This window comes from Cuculus canorus, chromosome 19 (genome assembly GCF_017976375.1).
Source record: "Cuculus canorus isolate bCucCan1 chromosome 19, bCucCan1.pri, whole genome shotgun sequence".
In the NCBI taxonomy this organism is placed as follows: domain Eukaryota; kingdom Metazoa; phylum Chordata; class Aves; order Cuculiformes; family Cuculidae; genus Cuculus; species Cuculus canorus.
Window position 1 is genome coordinate 7282531 of NC_071419.1, and position 25125 is coordinate 7307655.

The 25125-nt window shown below is 38.9% G+C and overlaps 1 protein-coding gene across 1 annotated transcript in view; it reads left to right on the forward strand.

Moving 5' to 3' along the window:
- CDK5RAP2 (CDK5 regulatory subunit associated protein 2) overlaps positions 1 to 25125 on the forward strand; it is an 84245-nt gene that overhangs the window by 48871 nt on the left and 10249 nt on the right. The window contains exons 22-33 of the mRNA XM_054084221.1: positions 740 to 1193; positions 4524 to 4791; positions 6230 to 6346; positions 8482 to 9061; positions 11090 to 11322; positions 13527 to 13575; positions 14340 to 14524; positions 15664 to 15789; positions 20458 to 20574; positions 21696 to 21885; positions 22099 to 22220; positions 23600 to 23846. Coding sequence (XP_053940196.1) covers positions 740 to 1193; positions 4524 to 4791; positions 6230 to 6346; positions 8482 to 9061; positions 11090 to 11322; positions 13527 to 13575; positions 14340 to 14524; positions 15664 to 15789; positions 20458 to 20574; positions 21696 to 21885; positions 22099 to 22220; positions 23600 to 23846 — 2688 coding nt within the window. The remainder of the gene's footprint in view (positions 1 to 739; positions 1194 to 4523; positions 4792 to 6229; positions 6347 to 8481; positions 9062 to 11089; positions 11323 to 13526; positions 13576 to 14339; positions 14525 to 15663; positions 15790 to 20457; positions 20575 to 21695; positions 21886 to 22098; positions 22221 to 23599; positions 23847 to 25125) is intronic.

The window sequence follows — 25125 nt, forward strand, 5'->3', positions numbered from 1 at the left end:
TGTAAAAAGCCTAGTTAGCTTCTACCGTTTCAAATGCTAACTATGCAAATGCAGTTGTTTTAAATGCTGGGTTATATGTTCAGTGGCACAAACAGCTCTCTGTTGGATGCATTAAATCATTTGTAGAAGCTAAGGGCTTGTGCTTTAAATGTCTCATATTTGGCTTCACTTTTACTTAAAGTATTGCTTTCCAGATTGTTGTCCATGGACCACTGGTTATCTATGGGGGAGTTTGGTGGCCTGTAGTGAGCTGGTTTTGGAGGGGTTTGGCTGCTTTCTCAGTTTCCATTTTCCCTGTTACATTAGAAATGCATGAAGTGATACATTTTCAGAAAAACTTAACATCTAGAGTCCCTTGTGTTTTGTTAGAACTTTATTTTTAAGGTAGTTAAATCAGAGAGTAAACTCTAGAAAATCCATTGCTGTTTCTTATATTGCTATGTTAAGTAAGCAATTGATTTAGTTACCCAGAGGTTTAATATCTGTTCTTGAATGGGAAAGGGGCAGCAGAGCATATATAGTTATAAACAAGAGAAAAACATCGGTGAGGTAATTTATGATATAATTCAAGTTGTGAAGAGATTCTGTTCGTTAGTGAGTAATTCATTAGTGAGCAAAACAGAATCTCCTGGGAATTTCAAATATGTCAAGACGCTGCGAAAGGGTTTCTTAGAAGGCTTTCTTGTTTGCTTAAGAATAATCAAAATTCATGCCTTTTCTTTCTCCTTCCTGACTACAGCAGAGAAGAGCAAATGAAAATTGTAAATGAACAATTAGATCGTCTGAACACAACAGAGGAAGAAGATATAGAGAAAAAGGATGAAAAAGATCTTAGGCAAATGATTATTCAACTAAGAGGTGAACTCAAACATTTCAAGCAGGTCAATAAATTCTTAAAGCAGCAAGTAGAATTGCAATCAACTTCTGATGGGAAAGAGAAGCTTTATCCAGATGCAGTGCCACAGATTAATAAGGGTATTGTGTTATTGAAAGTGGAATTGAAAGATGCAGCTACACAAACAATGACTTTAGAGACTAATGTCCTGAGATTCAAACATGAAGGCAAAAAAAGAACCTCAGAAGAAAAAATAAAATATTCAAGATTGAATGCAGAAAGAGAACATCAGCCAGAAAATGTGTATGAGAAGGGTGAACAGCATGAAAGACTTTTCTTTGCAAGGAGAACAAATGAAGTAAGTTTATTTAAGATTCTCTTTTTGGTACTTGGGGAATAGATGTATAAAAGAGAAAAAATACGTTTCATTTCTAATACAAAATCTTGCTTTTGTGTAATTTTTAAAATTTGAAAAAGAGATGTAAGCCAAATATATTTTAGATAATTGTTCTTAATGTTCAGAGCTTTTCATCACATACTTCAGTGTGCTTTAGAACATTAATTAATTGAATTTCAATCCTCAGTGGGATGAGATAGTAGTAAATATTATAGCTTTGGAGAAAGAGGTAGTTTATAGCATAATGGCCTGATTCTGTACTGCCTTATTTCTCTGCATAGATCTTCATAATGCGCAGAACCAGGGCATTCTGATCAGGGCATTATTAAATCTAAATGGCAAATGCATTCTAGAAACTGGAAGACTTGCATAATTATTGTGAGTGTGCTGGTGAGGAGTTAATGGGAGGTTTCGACAAACCCGGATCTTCATTTGAGGCTTTTATTATCCTCTTATCATTGTGTCTTGCTCTTAAAGAAGTAAGACCAGTAGCACTCTATAAACTGTGGCGGCGGTTCTTCATCTTTGTTTGGAACCTAAGTGCACAGAATCAGTTTTGTGAGTAGAGATGTAATTTGCTTGTGCTGGATAAGTTTTCAAGCCTTTTGTACGCAGGCAGTCTGAGGGCCCAAACAAAGAGGTGGGAAACCAGTGTCTGCTAAAGAGTTTGTGTGCATTGTTTCAGTAGCAGTTATGGAAGTGAAGCTGAAAACTCCTTGAAGATATTGGCTCTTTTGGAGCAGACAAAGGACAGTATCGCTTTTGATTTTGTGCACTGCTAAAAGAGAATGGTGTAGCATCTTCTGTGAAAAATGGTTTCCATGACTTTAGTGATCAAGAGATTTCCATGAGCTGGCAATTGGGAGCAACTCATTTTTATTCTGACTTGTTCTTGTTGGGTTCATTTTTATGAAGGAAAGGGCTTGTAAACCCAGAGATGTTGATAAGGGTTTGGTCTGTACATAAACATTTCAGTATAGTTTGGGATTTTAAGGCAAAATATTTTGGCACGCATGGTTGGTCCCTGGCAACGCCCTAGAAAATTTGTGCCAGTCTTAGCAATAGGTTACAATACCTCTGAAAATCAAAATCTATGTCTTGTTTCAACAAACAATTTACGTTTAATCAAAATCTATCAGTATATTCGGGCACATTCTTAGTCTTTTAAGCTTTCCTTACTGGTGGTCTATTTTCTACCTTTGAAAAATACATGTTTGGAGAGGAAAGAGGATAATAATGGAAACGAGCTGTTAACATTCTTAGTGCATTAGGAACTTGGTCCGTTGCGTTTGGCAGGCTGTCTGCTGTGACAACCATTCCTGCATCTTGGGGATGCCTTGGCCAGTCCAAGACAGAAAAGAGTGGATATGCATTCTTGCTTCTTTGTGTTGGTGCTATCCAGAGCAGCTGCCTCCAGGAATGCATGGAGAGGTGAGAGCAGGTGGAAGTTGGGAAGAATAAAGATGGGTAGTAGAGGAGGAAAGAATTTGTGGACGTGGCTGATCTGTTAAGATCTGCGTGTGGTGGCTTGCTTGAGAGTGCTAACAGTGTCTTTGAGTTGCTGGTCTTACTTCTCTGGAATGAAGGACACTCTCTCTGATGGCAGGTAAAGCCTGCTTGCCCTCTGCTCAAGAACACCTGGGATTCTTTCTGCAATTATCTTTTTTCCCCAACTTGCTTTTTCCATTGAGTTCCAGTGTACTATTTAGAGTCATCATTTTCCAGATTCCTCTCTAGTTTAATCAGTTGCAACCTCAATGCAATCCCCGAGTCAATTGCTTTACCAGCTTTCATGTTTGGACTAATGGAGTATCACTTTTGCTTCTGAATGGCTCTTATAAATAATGTCCTGTAGCCAGCTGAACTGGACTTGGGGTAATCTGGGTGACGTATCCCTCTGTGCAACAGCCCTGAGACAGCTGGAAATGGTTTGGCATTATTAGTGCAGGTTAGTAAAACTAGCAGGAAGTTCATCCCGCCTGGATTTATTTTTCAGCCTCCAAATGATATCGTATTCATGTATGTACAAAAGGAATTCACTGCGTCATTAGGAAAATGGAACCTGCTTTTTATTATTTTAAATTGTGTAAGGACTATAATTGCTAAGAAGTGAATGTGGAAAGGTATTTCAGAATACACTGGGTGGTAAAAGAAATTACAGGACTTACGACACTGGTGGAGCAAATGAACAGCAAAAAAATAAACTAAATCTATCTGAACATGCCATTATTGATTTTTATTATTATTACACACAATTCCAGAACTCTCATCAACATATAGCATGTTTTTATCTTTTTGGAGATAGCACTGGTTTATGCTCTCTGGTTTAAACAAGGACACATTTATTTTATGTAGTCTTCAGAAACTGAGAGGCTAAAATGTAATGACTTAAGAAATTTAACTTCTCCTCCCAGCTCCAATGATGGAGTGTCTGTTATAGCAGGAAACGGGAATCCTGCAGAAGCAGTTTATGGCAGATATGAGTGAAGAAGCTATTCTTGTTTATGAAGAGTTTCTCTGTGGTAGATTTAGGTTAGATATTAGGAAGAAATGTTTTCCTTTGAGTGGGAAGGCCCTGGCCCAGGTTGCCCAGGGGAGTTGTGGCTGCCCCATCCCTGGAGATGTTCAAGGCCAGATTGGATGGGGCTTGGAGCCCCTGATCCAGTGGGAGGTGTCCCTGCCCATGGCAGAAGGATTGGAACTGGATGGACTTTAAGGTCCCTTCCAACCCAAACCATTCAATGATTCGATGAAGAAAGTAAACTGCATTGAAGAATTTGTGAAAAAATTAGAAGGATCCGCGATTTAAAAAAAAGAAAAAGCCTTGAAGATTTAAGAGAAACAGTTTCTGGGCTGTCAGACATAAATGTATACAAATCAGGAGATTGGGGAGTAGCGGTTAGAGAGGTCAATTTGTGTGAGAAACTATTTTCCTAGGGCATATACAAATTCAGGGTTAACGAATACGCCTACTGATTAAAAGCCTTTGCCAATCAATGGTGAATTTGCTGTCTTGCTTCGTGAACTGGAAGCCATTCACTGCGTGGCTCTGGATGCATAAGCAGCACTTAGGGAAAATTGAACCAATGGGATATTTTTTTTTTTCTCCCTGAATGTTTGTTTTCCACGTTGCAAGGGTATTGCAATCTCATTTTTCAGAACTATTTAATGTGACAGCTTACTGATCTTACCGGAAAGTTTTTATTTTTCCTGGAATATTTGGTTATCCTTCCTTTACTTGACTGTTAGATGTGAGCTCCCAACTCCCCATTTTATTCCATGCCTTTTCAGACTGATTCTGCTTGCCTGCCCAAGAAGTCTCGTCTGCCTGTTCCCTTAAAATCGTCCAGGCCATTAAGAAATATGTCTTTGAACTCCTGTGTGCAGAAGTCGGATTCAGAACTACAGCATCATACCGAGGTACCTTGTGAAGGTCTGAAAGCTTGTGAAGTACAAAACAAAGCATTTCAGCCACAAACAAATGGAGAGTTATTATTGAATGAGCCTGTAACTGAAAGCCTTCAAGAAGAGCCTGCCGAGGAAAGCACATCAGTGAGAGGTAAATACAGAGCAGCCGGAATGACTTGTAATGCTGCTTGAAATGGTGGCTTCTTTTCTTGTAGCAGAAAGTAAAAGCAGATCATTTTTACATATGTACAATGCTGCTTAATCTTATGATTTTCTTGGGTAGGCAGATATAGATCTTGAAAAACAACTCTTTTTTTACCTCTTATCTTTGCTGCTAGAATGTAAAACAGCTTTGTATAGAATGGAAAATACTTTGTATACACGACATAAAGTATGTAATGAAGAGCAGTTTCCCAGGGTGCCCACACGTGCACACATACATGTCACTGGTTAGGCAAGTGAAAAATTTCCTTCCTAGGATGGTAACTCTCATGAAAACCGTCTGCAGTGGAAACAGGAGAGTATGAAAATACTCTTATTTGTTTATGCGGCATAAATAAGTTTTTCCAATATTCTACTGATCAGTCAAGTCATCCGTGTCCATTTCCAGTGGGGCTGAGTTAATTTAAACTCAGCTGTCAACAAAGTATCTGGATCAGCAAAGTATGAAGAATGTAAGGCGAAGAACAGTGGGTGTTATATAAGGATTTGGAGCGGCAAAAAAAAAGCGCATTTAGCAGTTAGATTAAAAACGGTAGAGATGTAAAGTATAGGTGAGCGAGAGAGGAGGTGTAAATAGAAGAAATAAGGTTCAGTCAAGTAGCAAGGGAGCCACTGTCAAATGCAGAGGTTGCAGAGGCTTTGTTGCTAATGGTAATATTATTGTGGTAAAGGAGACGTGTGGCACAACGTTATTGTAAATACTCTCATGGTACAACTATAATGATTAATTTTGGTAGGTGCGAAATCCATGGAGAATTCTGAGAAGGCAGGACTTTAGAATTGGATCCTGAAATGAATCTGCTGTTAGGACTGAATGAAATGCTGTTAGGACTGAAATGAATCCCCTGTTAGGACTGCAGTCCTTCCAGTGATTTCCTTGCCACGCTGATAACAGTTGCACTGCATGCGTGGTAGTTGTGAGACGATGCAATGGGAGATTGCAGAAGATTAGTTCATGAACTGTGCTCTTATTGGGGAAACTTCTTAGCCTTTTCTCTACGCTTAATGTAAAATATTTAAAAATGCACTGAAAGTTGATAACTGTTACTTTATAAATGTGACTTTAAATGTTTATCTTTGTTGATAGGAAGCCTTTGTAATTCACACTCTTAGCTGTTATCCTTATTATGAAAGTATTATAGAAATATGTGCTAACACTGTTTCGTATGACCAGTAATATTTGTATTTCATTTTCCATAGCTGTTCTTCCTCAGATTATTTTCCTCTTCCACATTGTCAGAGAACCAAGTTTGGATTTGTAGGGTTGGGGCTCGGGGTTTTTTGTTTGTTTGTGTGTAACTCTCCCCACTTCATTGTTTTTCAGTCACTTACTGACTTCTGTTTTACCTTCCCCCACTGTTCTCCAGTTGACTCCTTGCCCAAACTGGGTAATAGTGAGGCGCAGGTGGAGTCGCAAGGTGTTGATCCAGGTTCAGCGGGCGAGAATGAACATACGATGGACAAAAGTGAGCAAAACCATCAAGGTAGAGCATTTCTATGGTATAGTATATGAAAAAAAGAAATTTTTAAAACTCTAGTTTCCTCTGAATTGTGCAAAATTATAAATTGCTGCAGGTAATTGTCTCCCTGTCCATTATTTATGGGTTTTAAAGCTCTTTTTCTTAGTTACTATGGATTAATTGCGCTAAGAATCCAAGTTGGTCTTTTAAGGGTTATGCTTTCAGAAGGACCACAGGAACTTACGAGTCTTGTTTCCAGTAAAAATAATGAGTTGTGTGCCTTACTCAGATCTCTCTTGCTAATGTCCTTGCTTCTGAACTCTTCTCTGAATTAAATGTTTGTTACTTCTTGCTTCTGCATCGAGTTATGAACTATTGGAATGAAGCAATTGAATGATGGAATGTTGCTTATCTAAATTATTTGAAGGCATTCAACTAGGTTGAAACCTAATGGGATAGTTTAATGAAAATGTAAATAGGCTTATTATTGTGTTTTACGTGTTTCTGCATCATCCGTTAGTCTTTTTCAGGAGGGCTTGAGTAGCTCGGTTAACATATTGTGTACAGAGAATATGGCCAATTGTATAATCGTTTGTCACAACATTAATTTTATTTGTGTAACCTTTTCTCTGAAGCCAGTCAGTTTGTTTGCAGGATCATGCTCTTTGTGTGCTGTTTGTGTATGTGGACACATACATGCATTCAGAGTTCTCCTCTAATTAAAGGGAAGTTTTTCATTAAAAATTATAGCCACTGTTCTATTCTGTAGTATTTCTTCTCCGTTTTTATTTTTGACTTCTGTTACCCGGAAGGTTTGCACGCAATCAGGATGGCAGAGTTGAAGAGTTCAGCTGGTGTCTGGGGTTCTGTCTATCTCAGCCTGCAACCTTCCTTGACATCAGTGTTATTGCAGCAGCTGAGAAGAAGCTGTGAACTCAAGTGTTGCATCCCCTTATTCCATGTGTCTTGAATTCATGCGCAGGCATTTTCTTGGAAGCATTTCTGTCCTGTAATTCTGTCACCTTTAGAATGACACAGATAATGGTGTACAGCACCATGTGTAATGCAGAGAACGTCATCTAGCCGTAATTTCAAATATGTTGATAGCCTACTATTGCAGCTTCATTTTTTTTCTAGCTTTTAGGTTATATTTTGTTTATTCTGTTGTAGTTGGGCTTCATTTGGTCCTTCATATGCAACCATGCCTACCTCCACTGGGGTTTTGTACTGATTTAGGGCTTGAACCTGGGTATTTGAGTTCTCCAGGGGAACCAAATTGAAAGTATTAACCTCTGGAAGATCGATGAGGGGCTCCCAAAAGGGAGGTTCTAATTCGTACAGATCTTTTGCAGAACTAATAGAAAGATAAAATTTAATTTGCTGGTAAACAGAAAATAACCATTTTTTTAGATAATTACACATAGAGCCCTCAACATACACAGAACATAAACGTGGGATATATGTAGGAATGCATAGTTTTTATTGGTCTGGAGCTGGGGTGATTGCATTAGCTACGGCAACGTCAACTGAGGTCTGCGCTGTGCTTACCAACTGAGTGCCAGTAAAACCTTAAACACTGAATATTTTTCTGGATTTTGTTTAGAACTCATTTTCTAAAGAAGCTATAAACCCTCTCTTTTCAAACTTTACTATTTTGTTGCTAATCTTTTTAAAATTCCACTGCCTTTATGCTCCAGTTGGTTTTGTATAGATTTTTGAAATGAGGAGAAATAGAATATTTAATAACAAGTTTTAGGAAGAACCATTTAAAGTCATAGAGTCTAGTTTTATATCTCAGTGCCTTACATTTGAGGCTATCGTATTTGTGGCTGAAAAAGTCTGGATTTTATTGATGCCTGATTCAGGACTGTGTGTAGCAAAAGTAATTTTCAATCATTTGGGAAAAGAAAGTGGGTGTATTTGGAGTATTGTTTATTTGAAAGGTGATAAGGGGTTTGAAGTATTTAATGTGCAACTTGAATTAATAGGCAAATCATAAAAAGGAGTCAAAAGTCCCAAACTAATATTGTATAGCTCATAATTATTCTACATTTTTATTTAGTTATTATAGAAGTAAATGAATTCTTTCCAGTGCTGTTAAGAACAAAATGTCAGATAAAGAAATATTAATATTCATACACAAGCCTCCTGTTTTTCAGAAATGCAAAATCATCATAACATTAGCAACGTGAATACTCAGTGTTCATTAAAAGAGATAAATGAAGAGTTTTATTCCACGGAACATGAGGACATTGACTCAGCCACCGCATGTTCAGGTTCCAGATTGAATGTAACAAGTACAGATGCCCTTGATGACTGTGAAGTCGTAGATGACATGGAAAAAATGAAACAAATAATTAAGAAAATGGAATCTGAGCTTGAAAAGTACAAAATATTCGTGTTTAATTTACAGACCTCTGACCCTCTTTTATTGGGTGGTGTTTCCAATATAGTTTGGAGTGACAGAGCCTTGCCTGGGGAAGGACATGTACAAGTGCAAGATACAGCTATGCAAAAGATCAAAACATTTTCTAGTGTCCATCAGCTGAAGGATTATGAGATCCACACTGAAAACAGGAATTCAGAGTCTTCAAAAGCACCCAATACATGGACAGCACAAAACTTTAAGGACCTACTAACAGCAAATGAGGCAGAACTTGAAGAAGAGCAAATTGCAAATATGCATCTTGAGGAAGCGCATCATCTTCAGAACAAACTGAGAGAAACGTCACCATCCAAGTGAGTAAAAACTATTACTGTTTCAGGTTCCTTTTTGTAAACAGCAATGCCAGATAACATAGGAAGGTAATAGGAAGATCATTTTGTTAATGTATGAGCGTGTTGTTATAGTAAAGCCTAAATTTCACTGATATTAACATAAAGTAACTGAAACATTTACTTAAAAGGTATCTTGAAGTACAAGCTAGTATTTCTCTTCCAACAGAACTGCTCCTGATAAGCTCATGTCATCCTCTCTAACCATTTGGTGCCAGGCACCTGTGTCTCTCCCTGCATCTCAGCTCCACAGCTCGCTTTGCTGCAGGATGGCCGCTCTTGAGCATAGTCCAGTCTCCTCAAGGTACTCTGTGAGACAGGCTGATCTCTAGAATCACAGATTACAGTTTTGCATCTCTCATTTGTTTCTTCAGGTAACAAGTATCAGAAAATGGAACATACCATTTAAGACAGAAATGTTTCCATAGGCAACTGGCTGAGGGATTCATGCTAGCTCTTCTGTTTGTGTGACCGCACTTTATGTATAAAATAGGACGTTTCTGCTCTAGCTATAATTTATTTTACATTGAGTTGTGTATTTCCTTCCTTTGAAGGATGTGAAAGTAGATATCTATAGAAATTAAGGAATGACATTTTATAGCATAAGCTCATAAGCTGGAAAATCATTTATGAGAGGCTGGAAAGTATCAGCCTTGGGTTTTGTGTAAGACTACATACACAATGCTGTGATAGCAGCACTTTAGCTATCACGTATACAGCATAGGCACAGATGTAGAATGGATGCCATGGGGTACCATAAGACCAAATCTTTCCCTCCACCCCTTTTCACCCCTTTGATATTGTTAGTGTCCTGAGGGCCTACACAATGGCAGGAAGTTTAACAAGGAGAGGTATTTGGCTCAGTGAATTTCTTTGGAATGCTTGAGTAGAAATATTTGGATACATTGAGCAGCTACCAGCACGGACTATCGTGTTTTTCCTAGCATTACTGTCATAAAATACAGTGGTGCTATGTAGTACACATAAATTTACGTATGTTGAAAATATACCTCATCCATTTTACAAAGGAAGATCAAGTCATGTAAATTAAGGAATGAGACAGTATGGATTGCTGTAAAGTTTTTATGGCCACTGTCTAGGACAACTGCATGAGTCACAAGTGACAGACCCAAAACTGAGTTATGCTTCTCTTCCTGTACAAATGACAATAAAAATTCTGCAACAACCCACACTGTCACAGCTTTTGTTTATGCCCTGTATACTGCTTGATTCTCTGTGTCTTTTCAGATCCTCTTCCTTTTTCTCTCCGCTAATGTCTGATTCTGTAGAAATCTGTGATGCAGACAGTGGCAGGGTAAAGGGGATGTCTGTATTTGCAAGTGTAGAATAAATTCAATCGATCTGGGTAGAAATTCATGTTGCGGCTTGTGGAGTACAAGAGTTTTGACACTACGGTGGTTGTCGTGGCCGTGTCTCTGGACATAAACATACAGAGACGTGCAGAGTTTTCTCCCTGGGTGAAACCATCAGCTGAGGAAGTCCAATATTGTGCTCCTGGCAGGAAATACATAAAGTCTCAGAAGAAAGGACAGCTCCATCTGTTCTTCCATAGAGAATTAAAAAAGACACAACAACAAAAAAAAAAACAAACCAAAAACCAACGAGCCAGGAAAAATATGTGGATTCTTAAAAATTCTTTTCATGTATTCTCTCTGATTTACTTTCATTTGGCACCTTTGCATGCCATTCGGGTTATTTCCAGCCAGACAAACAAGTCATCACTTCAGTTTCTGCTCATCTTATAAATGAAGCAGTTAAGTGAAGGATAATAACCCACAAGTTATGTCCACAAATACAAAACTCAACAGTTAGGGATGATACATTTCTCGTTGTGGCTGTAAAAGCATTTTAAAAGAAAATTGAGCAACATAAAATTATAGCTTAGGCATATAAGTTTAATTCGCTTTTTATTTATATTTAGATGTTATTTATGGTCAGCAAATTACTTTAAAGATAATTTCATTTTCTCAGGTATGATTCATTAGTTCATTCACAAGCTCGAGAACTCGCCTTTCAACGCCAACAAATTAAAGAGATCCGCAGTGGCTGTGTCGCTTACCATCAACATCTGATGAGCCTTATTAAAGCTTTTGAGGAACTGCTTCAAGCCAGTGATGTGGATTATTATGTTGCTGAAGGCTTCCGTGAACAACTGAATCAAAGTGTACTATGGTTTGAGAAGCTAGAAGGGAAAGTCCTGTGTGGTAAGTAGCAGTGCTTTGTGCTTATAGGCTGAGATATAGTAGCGTTCTTGAAATTTGAAGGTTGTTTTTTTTCCTTTTTAGTGAGAAGGAAGCCTTAACTTCCCCTTGGTTGCTTTGAAACGATTTATAGGGAGGACTGTCTTGGAAGATAAATTTTAGTGCTCCAACAAGACTGGATTTTACTGTCGTAGTTGTCCTCTGTATCGACACCTTCCATTTTGAGTCATTTATCTTAGCACATACATATTTAAACTGTTCAGAATATAGCGGTTAGTGTTTAGTGAAAGTTTAGTTACAAATAGGCTTCAGGATTTTCTGTGTCAGGAAACAGCCCAGCTAACTCTGAGGCTGAGCAGTGGATCTCTCCATCGAAGCCTTCTCATGGGCATGGTTCACAGTAGGTTTTTAACGCAATCTATGTTTAACTAAAAAGAAAAAATTACAGGTTCCTGATATTTTTCCCCTAAAGTGCAGTCGCTTGCAAGAAGGGTTAATGCAGTGCAGAGATCTGAGCTGTGCTTTTAGAGTGAAAGAACTGATCCTATAGTACTCCATGGGAGCTTACACACCTGAAAATGCTCTTGTCCTATGACTGCCTATCCCAGCTCCCCACCTGTTGTTTAGCAAAGCATTAAGTTGGAAAGGCAAAGCCTTAAACCTTTAAGAAACGAGACCATATCAGGAGATATATTATTCCCAACATTTCTAATTGTTTTCCTAAGACACCTGCATCTTGCTGCCGAACAGTCTAGCTGGTTAGGACAAGCATGATAGCTTTCATAATACAGAGCTGAAATGCATCCGTGTTTCGTAAAACAAGCATCAAAATTGACATTTGTCAAAGAACAAACATCTATCATTTGTATCGCCTTCAGTCCGTAGTTTGAAGTAATTGAGCCACAAAGCGATGGAAAAGGGATGCTCACGTGAGTGAAATTCGGTAAAAAAAACCAAAACCCTTTTCCTATTGTCACAAGTGTTGCTCTTTCTGACCCACACAACTAGCAGTGCTTCCACAGATGTCAGCTGCAAAACTGACATCTTCAGTGAAACACTTGAGGTGGCCTGAAATAGGGCCCCTGCCCCACTGTCTCCCTGAAATTGGTTTTAGAAGATCACTTTGTTCAGAAACATCCAGGGCCCAGCCATAAAATGGTCTGTATTCTGCCTTTCATTAAAGATAGTGGCAGCCTGTTGCAGTTTTGATTGCTCGTATAAAGGAGCTGTATGTGAGAAAAAGGTGTTGCAGCTAGCGTGTCATAGCAGTGTAATAAAAGATTGAGTGTATTCAATGATTTCAGTGGCTACAGAGATTCCTTGCATCACAAATGAGAAGACTGTGTAGTGAATAAACATTAAATGCCTTTAAAAAATGCCCCAAACCAACAGATGGTATTCTATATACTGTGAAAAGTCACTGACAACCGAGACAATTCAATATATCTAACACAATGGTGTTGCATTGAATCACACATTAAAATAAAATGATGTTTGTAGGGTTATAAAGAACATCCAGCGTACTAAGAATTGACTGTAAAGAAGCAGCATAAACAACCGTCTGTCTCTGCATTTCCATCCTGACCTTCAGTTCATTCCCCTGGAATTTCAGCTGTGCAGCTCTTGCCTGCTGCTTTTGCTTAATTGCATAAAAAAATTAAAATATGGAGACCCAAGGTGACACCACGAAGCTCTCTTTGCCTTATTCAATATCGGTGTGTCTTGCACTCGATTGTGCTTGTGCTCACACACTATCCCGTGGAGAATGTTGCAGGCAAAATCCTGTCTGTGCCTCTGTATTAAGGATAACTGGTTAGCCTGCCTCTGCGTGGACAAAATCCAAGTGAGATGGAATTGTTTTATACCAATTTTACTGAAGAAGTAATCGTATGTACCTCTAATCCTTTTGCCACATAGCACCATATTTTACAAACATATGCTAACTAAAACACCAAAGCTGGAAAACCTCATGTCTGTGATTCCTAGTCATTTTGTTTGAACTCCAGAGAAAGCTATTGCTTTGTTGCTGGGCTATAAATAGTTCTGCTGATGTACAGCATTTGACATTAACACCCAATGTGTTGAGTACCTGTTAACTTTTCTAATTTCTCATTAATTTACCTTTCTATATTAAAATAGTTTAACATGGAATGGAAAAGAGTGTAATTCTCAGTATCTATTTTTAATCAGATATTTCTTCTTTGCAGGAGAATCAGTAGGCGCAGAAGTTACTGTACTTTATGAATTGGCTCAAAGGTAAGAGTGCAACTGAATGTTTATGAGGTATACAGTTTGATAAGTTGATAAGGATGCTCCATGGTTTGCAGCTCCATGTTTCCACTGCTTTGCTTTTTGGCTTGTGTGGCCTATTTCATTAATGTTCATGTTGTTCATAAAATATCCATAGAAACCTAAGGCTTTTTTCCCCACTTCTCAGCAAACAGCTGAGATAATGAAGGGAAGCATCATGCTACCAGGATTGCTCCCTTCATGAACAAACAAAACGTGTGCTATAATACACTGTTGTGAACGTTCAGATACAATCCTAATTGCGGCTGCGAGGAGGGGGAGTGAGACACTGTTTCTGTTCCCACGACCTTGGGGGCTGGCTCAGGATCACTGAAGTACAATTCTCAAAACCCTCTTATGCTGAAGGTGAAGAGAGCAGGTGGTGTTGTGCTGCATATGTTGGTTTTATGCCAGCCGGGGGTTCTTCTGTGCTACAGAAATCCTCAGCTGCCTGTTCAAGGCAGCTTGAGGTCCCCTGATCATGGAGGCGACTGCCTCGCGCTGGAATATGAACCCTAGGCTGGAGATCCGGTGATTATTCCTGCTGCCTTGAGTAAGGTCTGAATTTCAATCTTGAGATATAGCTGTGATGTGTAGTGGTTTCTCACCTTCTGTACACGTATTCCCAGGCTTTACCTGTGTCCGATACATTTGACACCAAGTTCTCTGTTCATGCTTCCAAAGCAATAAAATAATTTTTGTAATTTAAAACATTCTGTTTGGCACAAAAGGGATAACGAGAAGAACACCACAAGGTACCAGCAACTGAAGGATGAATCACCTGTACCATCTGCTCTTCATAGCTTGTCTGACTTTGATTTGTCAGAACAGTCATCTCTTGGATCACCGGAGCTCAGGCATGACCTGGAAGGACAGCATGGCACGCTGGCGCTTCTGCCAAACAAGTTTCCCCCAGGTGATTTTTTTCCCACTGAAGATTCACTAGATATTGCGAAAAATGTGATAAATAAGACACAAGGGAACTAATTAAGAAATAATGAAGAATGTTTGTCTGCTTCAGCTTTCCAGTATCTTGCATAATCATTGCAATTTCGGTAATAAGGCGTACAGAGATGACAACGATTTGAACTGCCTCCTGTTTGAAACAAAATTAACTATGATATCTTGTGTCTGTGTTGTTTTAAACTATCGTCTTTTACAGTACTCCAGACGGTCTTTAAATAGACAAGTTATAAGGGGGAAACAGACAATTGTCAAGAGATTATTACATTGAAAAAGAGAGATTTTCTAATTTTATAAAAGCCGGTGTTGTGTTTCCTTGAGAATTGTAAGTGCTGCATAATTAATAAGTGGTGTCATGTTTGACCTGGATAGTTTCACTAAGCACAAGTGATGCAGTAGTTTGTTATAGGCAACAATGAAAATTTAATAGCTGAGATAGTACGTACTGTTCAGGAGAAAAATATTGCAGAGTAAACCAGGGCTGTGTGACATGGATAAACTGACAAATAAGACTGTGACAGTTAGAACTGATAAGTTCCTGAGTAAAGCTGAAACTTACAGCCAATGGAAGAAAAATTGTAGAATGGCAAAGCAAGAAGGAAAAGGTACAGTAATGAAACTTGATAGAAGAGATTTATTTATTATTGTATGCATTGTGTAAGTCAAAGTCAAATTTATATCTGAGTTACTCTGGTAAGCTTCCTATTGTTATAAGGAAAAATCTACACAGTGGTGTGTGAGCCTGAATGTGAAGCTGCATTGCAGTACTTTGGATTAGTTTCCCAGATTGGGGAACGTTTTAATTAGGCAAAATTGTTATCTACTACAATTTTGTAAGAAGAAGAAATTTAAAAAGTCTTAACACTGAAGCATTGCTCAGGTTAAAATGCAGAGAGGGATTTTTCACTCACTGCACAATTTGGGCACTGTATGGAAAAAGGCAGCTGTGGAGTCGGATATTTACTGTCTGTTATTTGGAACAGCTCTGTATATTTTTTTAGTATTAATGCATGCTAGATTTGACAGGGGTACACAGTATACTGGAATACAATCGTTTACTCTAAGTAAGAAGTGGACTCTTGGTTTATTTAGAGTTATTAATGGAGCATCTGCAAGAAATTCGAATCCTGAGACAACGGTTAGAATACTCCATAAAAACTAACGAGAGGCTGAGGAAGCAGCTTGAGAGACAAGTGACAGATAAGGAGCCAGATCAAGGTAAGAATTTATTTCCTGACACATTAAATCCACCTTTCCTGCCTAAAGCCTGAGGGATCAAATGCTGCTGGAAATGTTTTTGTGTGCTTTTTGGAATAAACCACACCCCTTTACAGTTGGAAGATGATGTGCCTTTCTCTGAACACTGCTGTCTCTCAAGCACCATCTCAAGCACCATCAGCAGACATAGCTTTTCCGTGCTTGTAGAGTGGCATAAATACAGATCTAATGTGCCTCTTCCTTGAGTCCATTGCTTGGAGTGTATGCAGTACCAATGCTTAAATCTTTTATGGGATACAGGTACCCCACGCAGCCTCAAACCTACAAGTGTGCCTATCGCTAAAGGAACAGTACTAGCAGGTAGTTTGATGACAACTGGTGATACCACGGTTGAATTTCATCTGGAAAGTTGAACGAGTCTTCTAGTTCTGTTATCAGCAAACAGACCTTTCCCCCATTACCCTTTGGGATATCATTATTGTTACCACGGTCTTGGATTGTAGATTGTCACCCTCTTTTAATTCTCTGCTGTGTCCAGCCAGGAGCAGTTGCAGAGAGAAAGCCCATTTTATCAGCATAATTTCAGTGGGACCTGAACTCGGTATGAACGGAGGAGGAGAGGCTTTGCTCTAAACTACACCGCTGCTATGGATCTAAAGTAGAAATGTTGTGGAATTAGCTTTCCTATCCCCTCTCTCTGTTACCCAGGGTGGTGAATACAGCACCACTGCTAACAGGGCTGTTGAAGATGCCTTCTCTGCAATTTTATGACTGCTTTAAACCCAGCTTGTGTTTACATACAGGGACAAAATATTTGTAAGACAGAACCTGGGCCGTGGCGTTCAGCTTGTCATTTGAATTGATTGGTGTGATAAATGTGTCCTACAGAAAATGACATCGTGAGTTTTTAATGAGAAATACCTGACAGAAACTGATGGAAATTTTAACGTAGAGCTGGTTTTCATTCCAAACTCTAATATAAAGCAGTGGATGGAAAATACTAAAAATAGGTATGCAAATTCAGAGTCACTGCTCTCTGTTGCTAGTGTTCAGAAAGCCAAGCTCTGCGTTGAAAACTTTTCACAAGAAGGTAGCCAGGCTTTCACTAAGGGTTCTTCTGTAGTGCCTTTCCAAGCACACCGCACCAGGTGTACTTTTCCACTTTGCTGTGTTCTTGCTCTCCTTCCCACCTTTTCCCCTATGGGACAATAGATTAATATGCAATATTACTCAGAGTAGAAGCAGGCAATAAATATGCTTTGCTCTTACTCCGTTTCACTAATATTGACATTGGATTCATTATGTTTTACATCATCCCCATGATCCATTTCTCTTGCTGTTTAAATGGAGACTACCTGTAAATGGCAGTTCGCTTTCAGGAATAGTTTACGGTGATGGAAAGGTGTATAAAAAGCATCCCTTTCATTCATGAAGTATTTACACTGCTGGAAAGGCATGGTGTTCTCGTGAAATAACCACACTGAAACACTTCCAACTCTTTTACAGCTTCATAAAGATTCTGGCAAGGGCATCCATTAATGCAGTGAAAGTATATTTTCTTTATAAACTGTCTTATGCTTTCCATCTGTCTTCTTCTTGCCTTAGAGCATCTGCCAATGCATAGAGGAGAAAATTGGGAAAGAAAAAAGCAACTACTTGTTAAGCAGGTCCTTTTGTTATTGTGTTCTATCAGTGCTTCCTGTTTCTCTGCATTTTGAAACTCTCTTTCATGTTTTCAGTTGTGTGTATTTCTTCTTCTAGTAATGATGCTCCTTTTTCCTCTAATAGGTGGGCTTTTTTGAACTTTAATTATAAAAAGAGGTTCCTAAGTGAAATTGAAGCAGATTTTAGCTTTGGGACATAATAATTCACAACAATTTTTTTCCTTTAACTTAATAGTTCTTTAGTTTTGTATTCCTTTGAAAAACAAAACCAAGTTGTAACATACTTTACTGTTGATGAGAGCCTGTTAAATTCTTGTGATGTTGAGTTGTTTGCTGAACCAAAGGTAATGCATAGAATTATTCCTGTCTGATAAATTTATGTGGATGTATATACACACATCTGCCCACTATTTTTGCCCTGCCGTTTTTAATATTTAGATTTTCTAAGTATTTAAATAGCTCTGGGCTTCTAGTATTCTATAAATGACTCAAGTGCTGGTAATGAGTACATCGTTACTACAGAGCTGAGGTTTGCAGTGGAAGTAGAACTAAAATAATTGCTTCAATCATTTCAAATGTTAGGCTTCAAAATAAAATCAAAGGTTTAATTTTGAGTTTCCTAGGTTTCCAATGTGATTAATAGCAGTCAACATTAAAAGGTGGTTTTGTTTGCTTTTTTTTTTAACCCATAAGTCGCTAATGTATCTACTCAGGCTTATTGTCACCTTTAGTATGCCTTTATTTTGCTTTACCTGAGAATGAATATTCCCTTCCCCTTTGCTGTGATTTTCAATAGCGCCTGTCTTTCAGTCAGTGCTTCCTTTGAAACCTTCAAGGTACGCTTCCTTAGCACTCACTTTTTCAGCACAAAACATAATGAAAACTCAAGTGCATTGCAATTGTACGCCTTGATGCTCCACTTTACCCTGGTTAGATGGACTTTTGCATCTGCAGAGAGCATAATTGATGTCAGCAGGGTTCTGCACAGAAGTAGCAGTCTCGGTAGTGGGTCAAATTGCAGGATTGTTGGCCTTGTTACCACTGGCTCTACATTATCCCTTTTTATGTAAGATAACTAGTAGTTATATTCTAAAGCCTTTCAGTAGGAGTATGATAGCATAACTTTTCAAATAGGATAAAGCTGGGTGATGGGCAATAAATTAAATTAGAATCAAGATGAGACCATCAAGCCTTGCCACTTCAAGTTGAATTGCTTTGTTAGAATCTGAAAGGGAAAAGCCTTTTGAGTTCACATAGCTACCTCAACTCTTTAACATATAGATAGTAAAATGCCATTAGTGCCAGGCTTCTAGAGCCTTTGAGTCTTTCAGTAATGACAAGAGGTGCGTATCATGGCACACTACATCCCAGTTAGGTAGTGAGTAAAAGCTTCAATTGGGATTACAATAAAATGAGATTACTCAGAGGAAGTGCAGCACATCAAATTGAATTGAATTGCCAGAGCTGAAAGGCATCCTCCTCATACATCCAGCTAATTTTTTTGCCAGCTGGTTATTTCTCTATTAACCAAATAGGTGACACTCGTGGTTATCTCAAGCTTTAAAGTGTAGGAGATACTGCGATAACCAATCAACTGAAAAATACTTTTGATAGTAGTGTTAATTCCAGTGGGTCCTGAAGTGCTTTACTGACTATAAGCAGGTTATAAAGGGCAATAACAATTACTTGACTTGCATTTCAGAGGCAGTCACCTTGAGAGTGGAAGGTGGCACTTCTCAGAATGCACTGTAACATCACACATCACTGTGGGATGAGTAGCTTAAATACAGTACATTATGAGGATTACCTCGGCCAGAGTTTGACCAGGTACATGATTTAACACTTATATTCACATGACTAGCACGAGATAAGATCCTCAGAGTAGGATATATCACCCTTAAGTTCCTAAAAGTTAGACATCTAAATCTGTACTTGTTACTCAGAGCTTCTCATGAAGGCACTGGAGAGAAGTGTGTCTCTTTGGAGGACAGGGCATCTCATCCGCAGAGAGGTGTGGAGAGGATGCACTGGATGAGTCGCTCTCCGGATGTGCCTGTTTCTCCCCATGACTATTAATGGTTGATTAACACTGGTTATCTAAACACTGATCAACGCTCAGTTATCTTAATTTTGGGTACCTAAATTTAAGAGGGATGAATCTTCATCCCTCTGATCATAAATGCGGTGTCAGTTTGTAATCCAAGACAGTGACTCAAGCCTTGTGTTCTAGACTGGTGCGGTAACAAGTGGTAACCAGACTATCAACTATAGTCTACCAGACTATGAACTATGGCTGTAAACTGGAGAGGGGCAGATTTAGATTAGACATAAGGAGGAATTTCTTCACTGCGAGAGTGGTGAGGCACTGGACAGGTTGCCCAGGGAAGTTGTGGCTGCCCCATCCCTGGAGGTGTCCAAGTCCAGGCTGGATGGGCCTCGGGTAGCCTGATCCAGTGGGAGGAGTCCTTTCCCATGGCAGGTGGTTGGAACTGGATGATCTTTAAGGTTCCTTCCAATCCAAACTACTCTATGATTCTGTTTATGTTGCTACCTACATTACCACCCTTGGCCAGTTTGTAGAACGTACTGCTCCTCTGCAGTGGTGTCACTGAATACAACACAGCATGAATGGAGGAAGACTGAAATACATGGTAAACCTTCCTACAGTTTGCATTCTTTTTGAAGAACAGCGATGTCACAAAATACTCCAGCCTTTTGTCCTGTTAGAATTTTATCTGATAGGTAGAGATTGCCAGGGATAATTTTGCAATTTTGATAATAGTTGCCCAGTAATGAGAGGTACTTGTGATTCGGGGCTTTGGATTACTTGGCATTAATCTCAACTGCCTTGCAGCCTGTAGGGATAACCTTCAAAATATGTAGGGGAGAAATATCTTTCATAACATGTTTTCCTGCAATTTTTTAAATTGTTCTTCTCTAGAAAGTTTAATCTTTAATGACCTCGAGATGACTCATAAATCATCTTTTATGTATATATATATAGGTTCTGCAAACATTTTTATCCATGGCTCAGAGCAGCATAATTCCTTGACTTCTGAAATACATTTCCTGAGGAAGCAAAATCAAGTTCTGAATGCAGCGCTAGCGAAAGGATCCAGAGGTAAAAATGTGAAACTGTGCTTTACAGGAATAGACTGCAACTCATTTCAGATCAGGAAACAATAAAATATTAGCAGTCAATTCATTAAACTGACCTAACCATCCTTCCCATCCCTGAAATTCCATGCTCAACCGTAAGTATTAAAACTGGGGTTAAGAATGATAAAGCAGTAACAGTAATGCTCTTTCTTTCTATTTGTAGCACTTTCCATTTGATATTCACTTCAGTTTCTCCATTCTTCTTTTTGCATTCATTCCTTTTATACTATTTTTTTATCCTTTCCCCCCTGTGTTTTTTATTGCTATTTTCTTGCTCCTGTTTTCCAAATGCTTCCATTCTGAAGCTCTCTTAAAAAAAAAAGAAAAAAAGAAAGAAAGAAAAAAGCCATAGGATCGTATTATTGCTGCAAATGAAACTACTCAGTGCAGCAGAGTTCAGAAGGTTCAGAAGTCTGCGGCACGAGGTTGACTGGGCAGGGCGAGTCATCTTCTGTTGGTAAACACTTTATAAGAGAACAGAACTGGGGGAATCCATCTGGAAGTATTTGTGATCTCTGAGATTAATTTTAAATATTCCTGGTTTTCACATCTGTGAAAAGAGAATTTTAGAACTCTTCCCTCTTCTTTTCCCCCAAGAAATCCACCCGCTCACCAACTGGGTTCGTAAAAGCAGCTTAAGACACTGTTATAAGGGCTATAGGAGGGAGAGGACAAAGGGATTTCTGTGAGATAAAGAGGAACATGGATATAACACGCCCTAGAACAACTCTGAGTTCTTTTCTTCCTAAAGAGAAATAAATTCCATCGTTTTATGAGGATTGTCAAAATTCCTGTACCTGCTTTGGGATCCCGCTAACTCTAGTTGTTGAATATGATCCTTCTTATCAAGGGGTGTCGGGGACATTTGGCATATAAGGTTTTACACAAGTTTTTCTTGAGGCTTTGTGAGTCCTGGGGTTAAATGTTGCATGTTATAGACAATGCATCTACCAAAAGTCATTAGAAAATTGAAATACTGAAAACCTAAAACTCACAAGAGCAGCTGTTACTGTCTGACAGTTGTTTTTTGTTGAAAAGCGGGTTGTGGGCATTGCAGATACCTTGTGTTTCTTCTTGTTTCAGATAAACAAAAGGAAAATGAAAAGTTAAGAGAATCTCTTTCTAAAAAGAATGCACTCATTGAGCATCTTCATGAGGATTATGAATGCATCAAGAAAGAAAATGAAAGGTTGCAAAAACAAATTGGCCAAAAGGAGGATGAAACCAGATATCTGACATGTCAAATCTACAGCAGTCGTAACGAATTAAACAGGTATTGATTCTATCCACATTTAGACATTCATTTAGAGCAGAAAATTGTCAATGTGACAAGCGTGTCTTTAGCCATAGCCATGGAACATCAAAGTGCATGGATATATTCAAAAGGCAAGAGAAGAATTATGGAGGAAAGGGGAATGGGTTTTACATTTCGAAACAAAATGTAAGAATTTAGCTTTTAACTTGGCCATTTGTTGGGACTTAACAGGATGCAAACGGAAATTAATGGGAAGCAGCATCAGCTTTCTGAAAATGAGAAGTTAGTGCAGTCACTCCGAACTGAGATCAAGGTTTATGAAAAGCTGGAAGAAGCAAGGAGGAAGAGGACAGGTATAAAGGCACAATTACTTCTATACCCTTGGCCCTTGCAACCCTTCCCTCTCTGACTATGACCTTGCCAAGGGATAGCAGGGCTGGGTCGCTGTTTCTTTGTCTCTACTCATGTCTGCTATGCAAAATAGAATGGACAACTTGATAAAATGCTGCTTTTTACTTAGGAGCATGACTGCGAGGCTGAAATGTGTGAGGCTTTCTGACTAGGCACACTAAAGTTTCCTTTATCTTCTTAGCTAAGCTAAACCCAAATACTGAAGATTCAATGGCTCAGGCTGGATAAGCCTTAGGTATTTACTTGTCATCTAAATACTGCTGTACCGTCCTCACAGGTGGTGCTTACTCAAGTACCTTGTGCTTTCTCCTCTGAAGAGGGGGGCAGTGTCCTCTCCCTGAGGCTGGCGAGAAGTGCTGGCACTGCTTTCTGAATGAAGTGTTTAATAATTTCCTCTCTACTTTTCTGTTGCTAAAGGTGAGGGCCAGGAAAGAGACTTATGTGACTTCTTCCTACCCTTTTAAAGAAGCTGTACCAGCACATAGTGCTGGCATGGTTAGGTAAAAACGTGGAATGCTGTTCATTGCTACATGCTTGTTACAGGATCCAGTGAATTTCCCATTGGAAATTCTTGTAAAAGTTGTTTTTTTTTTTCCTTGTGCTTTAATTATATACCCTACCCTCACTGCATTTTGTGCCCAGCTGCAGCACAAGAGCCCTGCTGGTGCAAGGCTTTAAGCCAAAGTTGGCTCAGGGATGTAAGTAAAGCTCCTCGCAGAACTGGTACTTTAATGAGAGCAGTGGCACTCTCCTCGTGCAGTTGATCCCCTACCCACTGTCAGGAGAAGAGTTTGATTTCAGCATGAAAGAATACATAGAATTGTTTGTGTGCTGATCTCCTCTTATGAAAAGACAAAATACAACCCTTGCTTTTTTCAGGTTCATATTTGTTCCTCTGGTTGCCAGGTGATCACTGTTTTCTTTTCATTTCTGCTTATAAAATTTACACTTCCAGTTCTGCTCCTTCTCTCCTCCACACTGAGATTACCCTTTCCTTTTTACTTCCCCAGACTATGCATTAAGGCACTTCAATTTTTGTAAATCCTCCTTGTTTTCTTTTTATTATGTTTATTCCTTTTGGCGTGAGACTTATTAGCTTTTATGGACAAAGTAAAAAATAATTTTTGGCTCTTTAAATCTTTCAAGGACAGAAGCAATTAAGACATGCTTCTTTGTCAAGCCATTATCTTAATACTGTTTGTAGCTAATTCTTAATATTGAGGATAAAGCTGGCTGTAATTTACTTGCTCAGCATTCTGATAACAGCTAATATTATTTTAATTGTTAAAGATCTTAAATGTTTCTTTTGAAATTGTCTCAGATCCCAGATGTGATGCATCGGAAGAATTCCGAAAAGATCAGAATAATCCACTTGACTTACATGAACTATTGACTGAAATACAGAGTTTGCGAGTGCAGCTTGAAAGAAGCATAGAGACAAACAAGTCTTTGCATGAAAAATTAGAGGAACAGCTTTCAAAAGGAAAGAGAGAGGAAGTGGGATCAGCATCAGCTGTGAATATCAACTATCTCTTCAAACAAGGATCTCAGCATTATGCAGCAATGAATGGTACTGTGCCATACATCCTTTTGCTACCCTGCAGAACCTGTGCTTTGTTCTTTAAAGATGCTCTTAAAGCCTTATGCAACGTCAGCTGTACGATTGGGAGCTGCACGTCAGCCTTTCAAATCCCTTTCCTGTTAGAGCTATTAGTGCATGAGGAGGTAAAATGCACACTGCGCTGTCTTACAGCCTCCAACCGTCACTTCCTTCTCATTCATGAAAAGCATTTGCAGACAGTCTCCAGGATGGAAGGATGCCTATGTTAAATTGTCACACATTTTGCTTACCCGGGGGTTCTTTTTTTAATGCAGAGTTCTATAGTGTTTCCTAAGGGTGAGTATGTATTACTCAAGAATGATCAATAAGTGCACTAAACAGTCTTTATATAAATCAGTTGACCCCTTTTTGCCCTTGAGGAATATTTCACCTTTATTCCAATCACTGTTAAGTGATATTGTTCTAGCAAATCAGGGGAAATGGAGTGTTTACTCTCAAGGTTAGATATGTCTCGATATAGATAGATGTGGGATGCAGAGGGCACAAGAAAGTGCTTCCTTGCTGCTGAAATACTCTGCATAGTAACACCTTTCTGTACTACGGCATAAAGCCACTTCTTGCTCCCTGTACAGGTGTACATTGTGCTGTGGGAACTAATAATAATGGGGCTTTTTGGGTCCATGCACTTCACCTGAACGTGCATACCTAAATCTTGTGTACAACACAAAGCAAATGACACCAGCCAGAGATTAGTGTGAGAGCTCAGGCATAACAGGGCTTTTTACCACCGTGCTGCGTTTGTAGGTGCATCGTGTCCAATCAGAATCCTATTCAGATGAAATACAGAGTGTGAATAACTCCATGCTACTCTGCACAAGAAAGACACAGAATGTAGCAGATAACACTTACAGGTTGCTACCCTTCCCTGTGCACTTTGTACTCGAACACTAAATTAGAGTCATATGGGGATGGTTCTTTAGGGCCAGTCATCATCAAGTTGGTGTGGAACACCTATCGTAGGGAATCTGTGCTATCGGTATCCCCAAACTGCAGTCCTGCTTAGTTTCTAGATAGAATCCTAGATGTTGCATTTGGCCTGCATCAGGCAGAGTAGGTAAGAGCTGGAGGATCTCATTATGTCTTTGAGAAAATGATGAATAGAGTTATAATAGTTTGGTTTGATACAAACCAGAAAGACTCTTCAGAATGTCAGCGGATGAATTTGTTAGCTTTCTAGATGTCCTGTGATCAGTCTTTACTCAGATGTCCTGTGATCAGTCTTTACT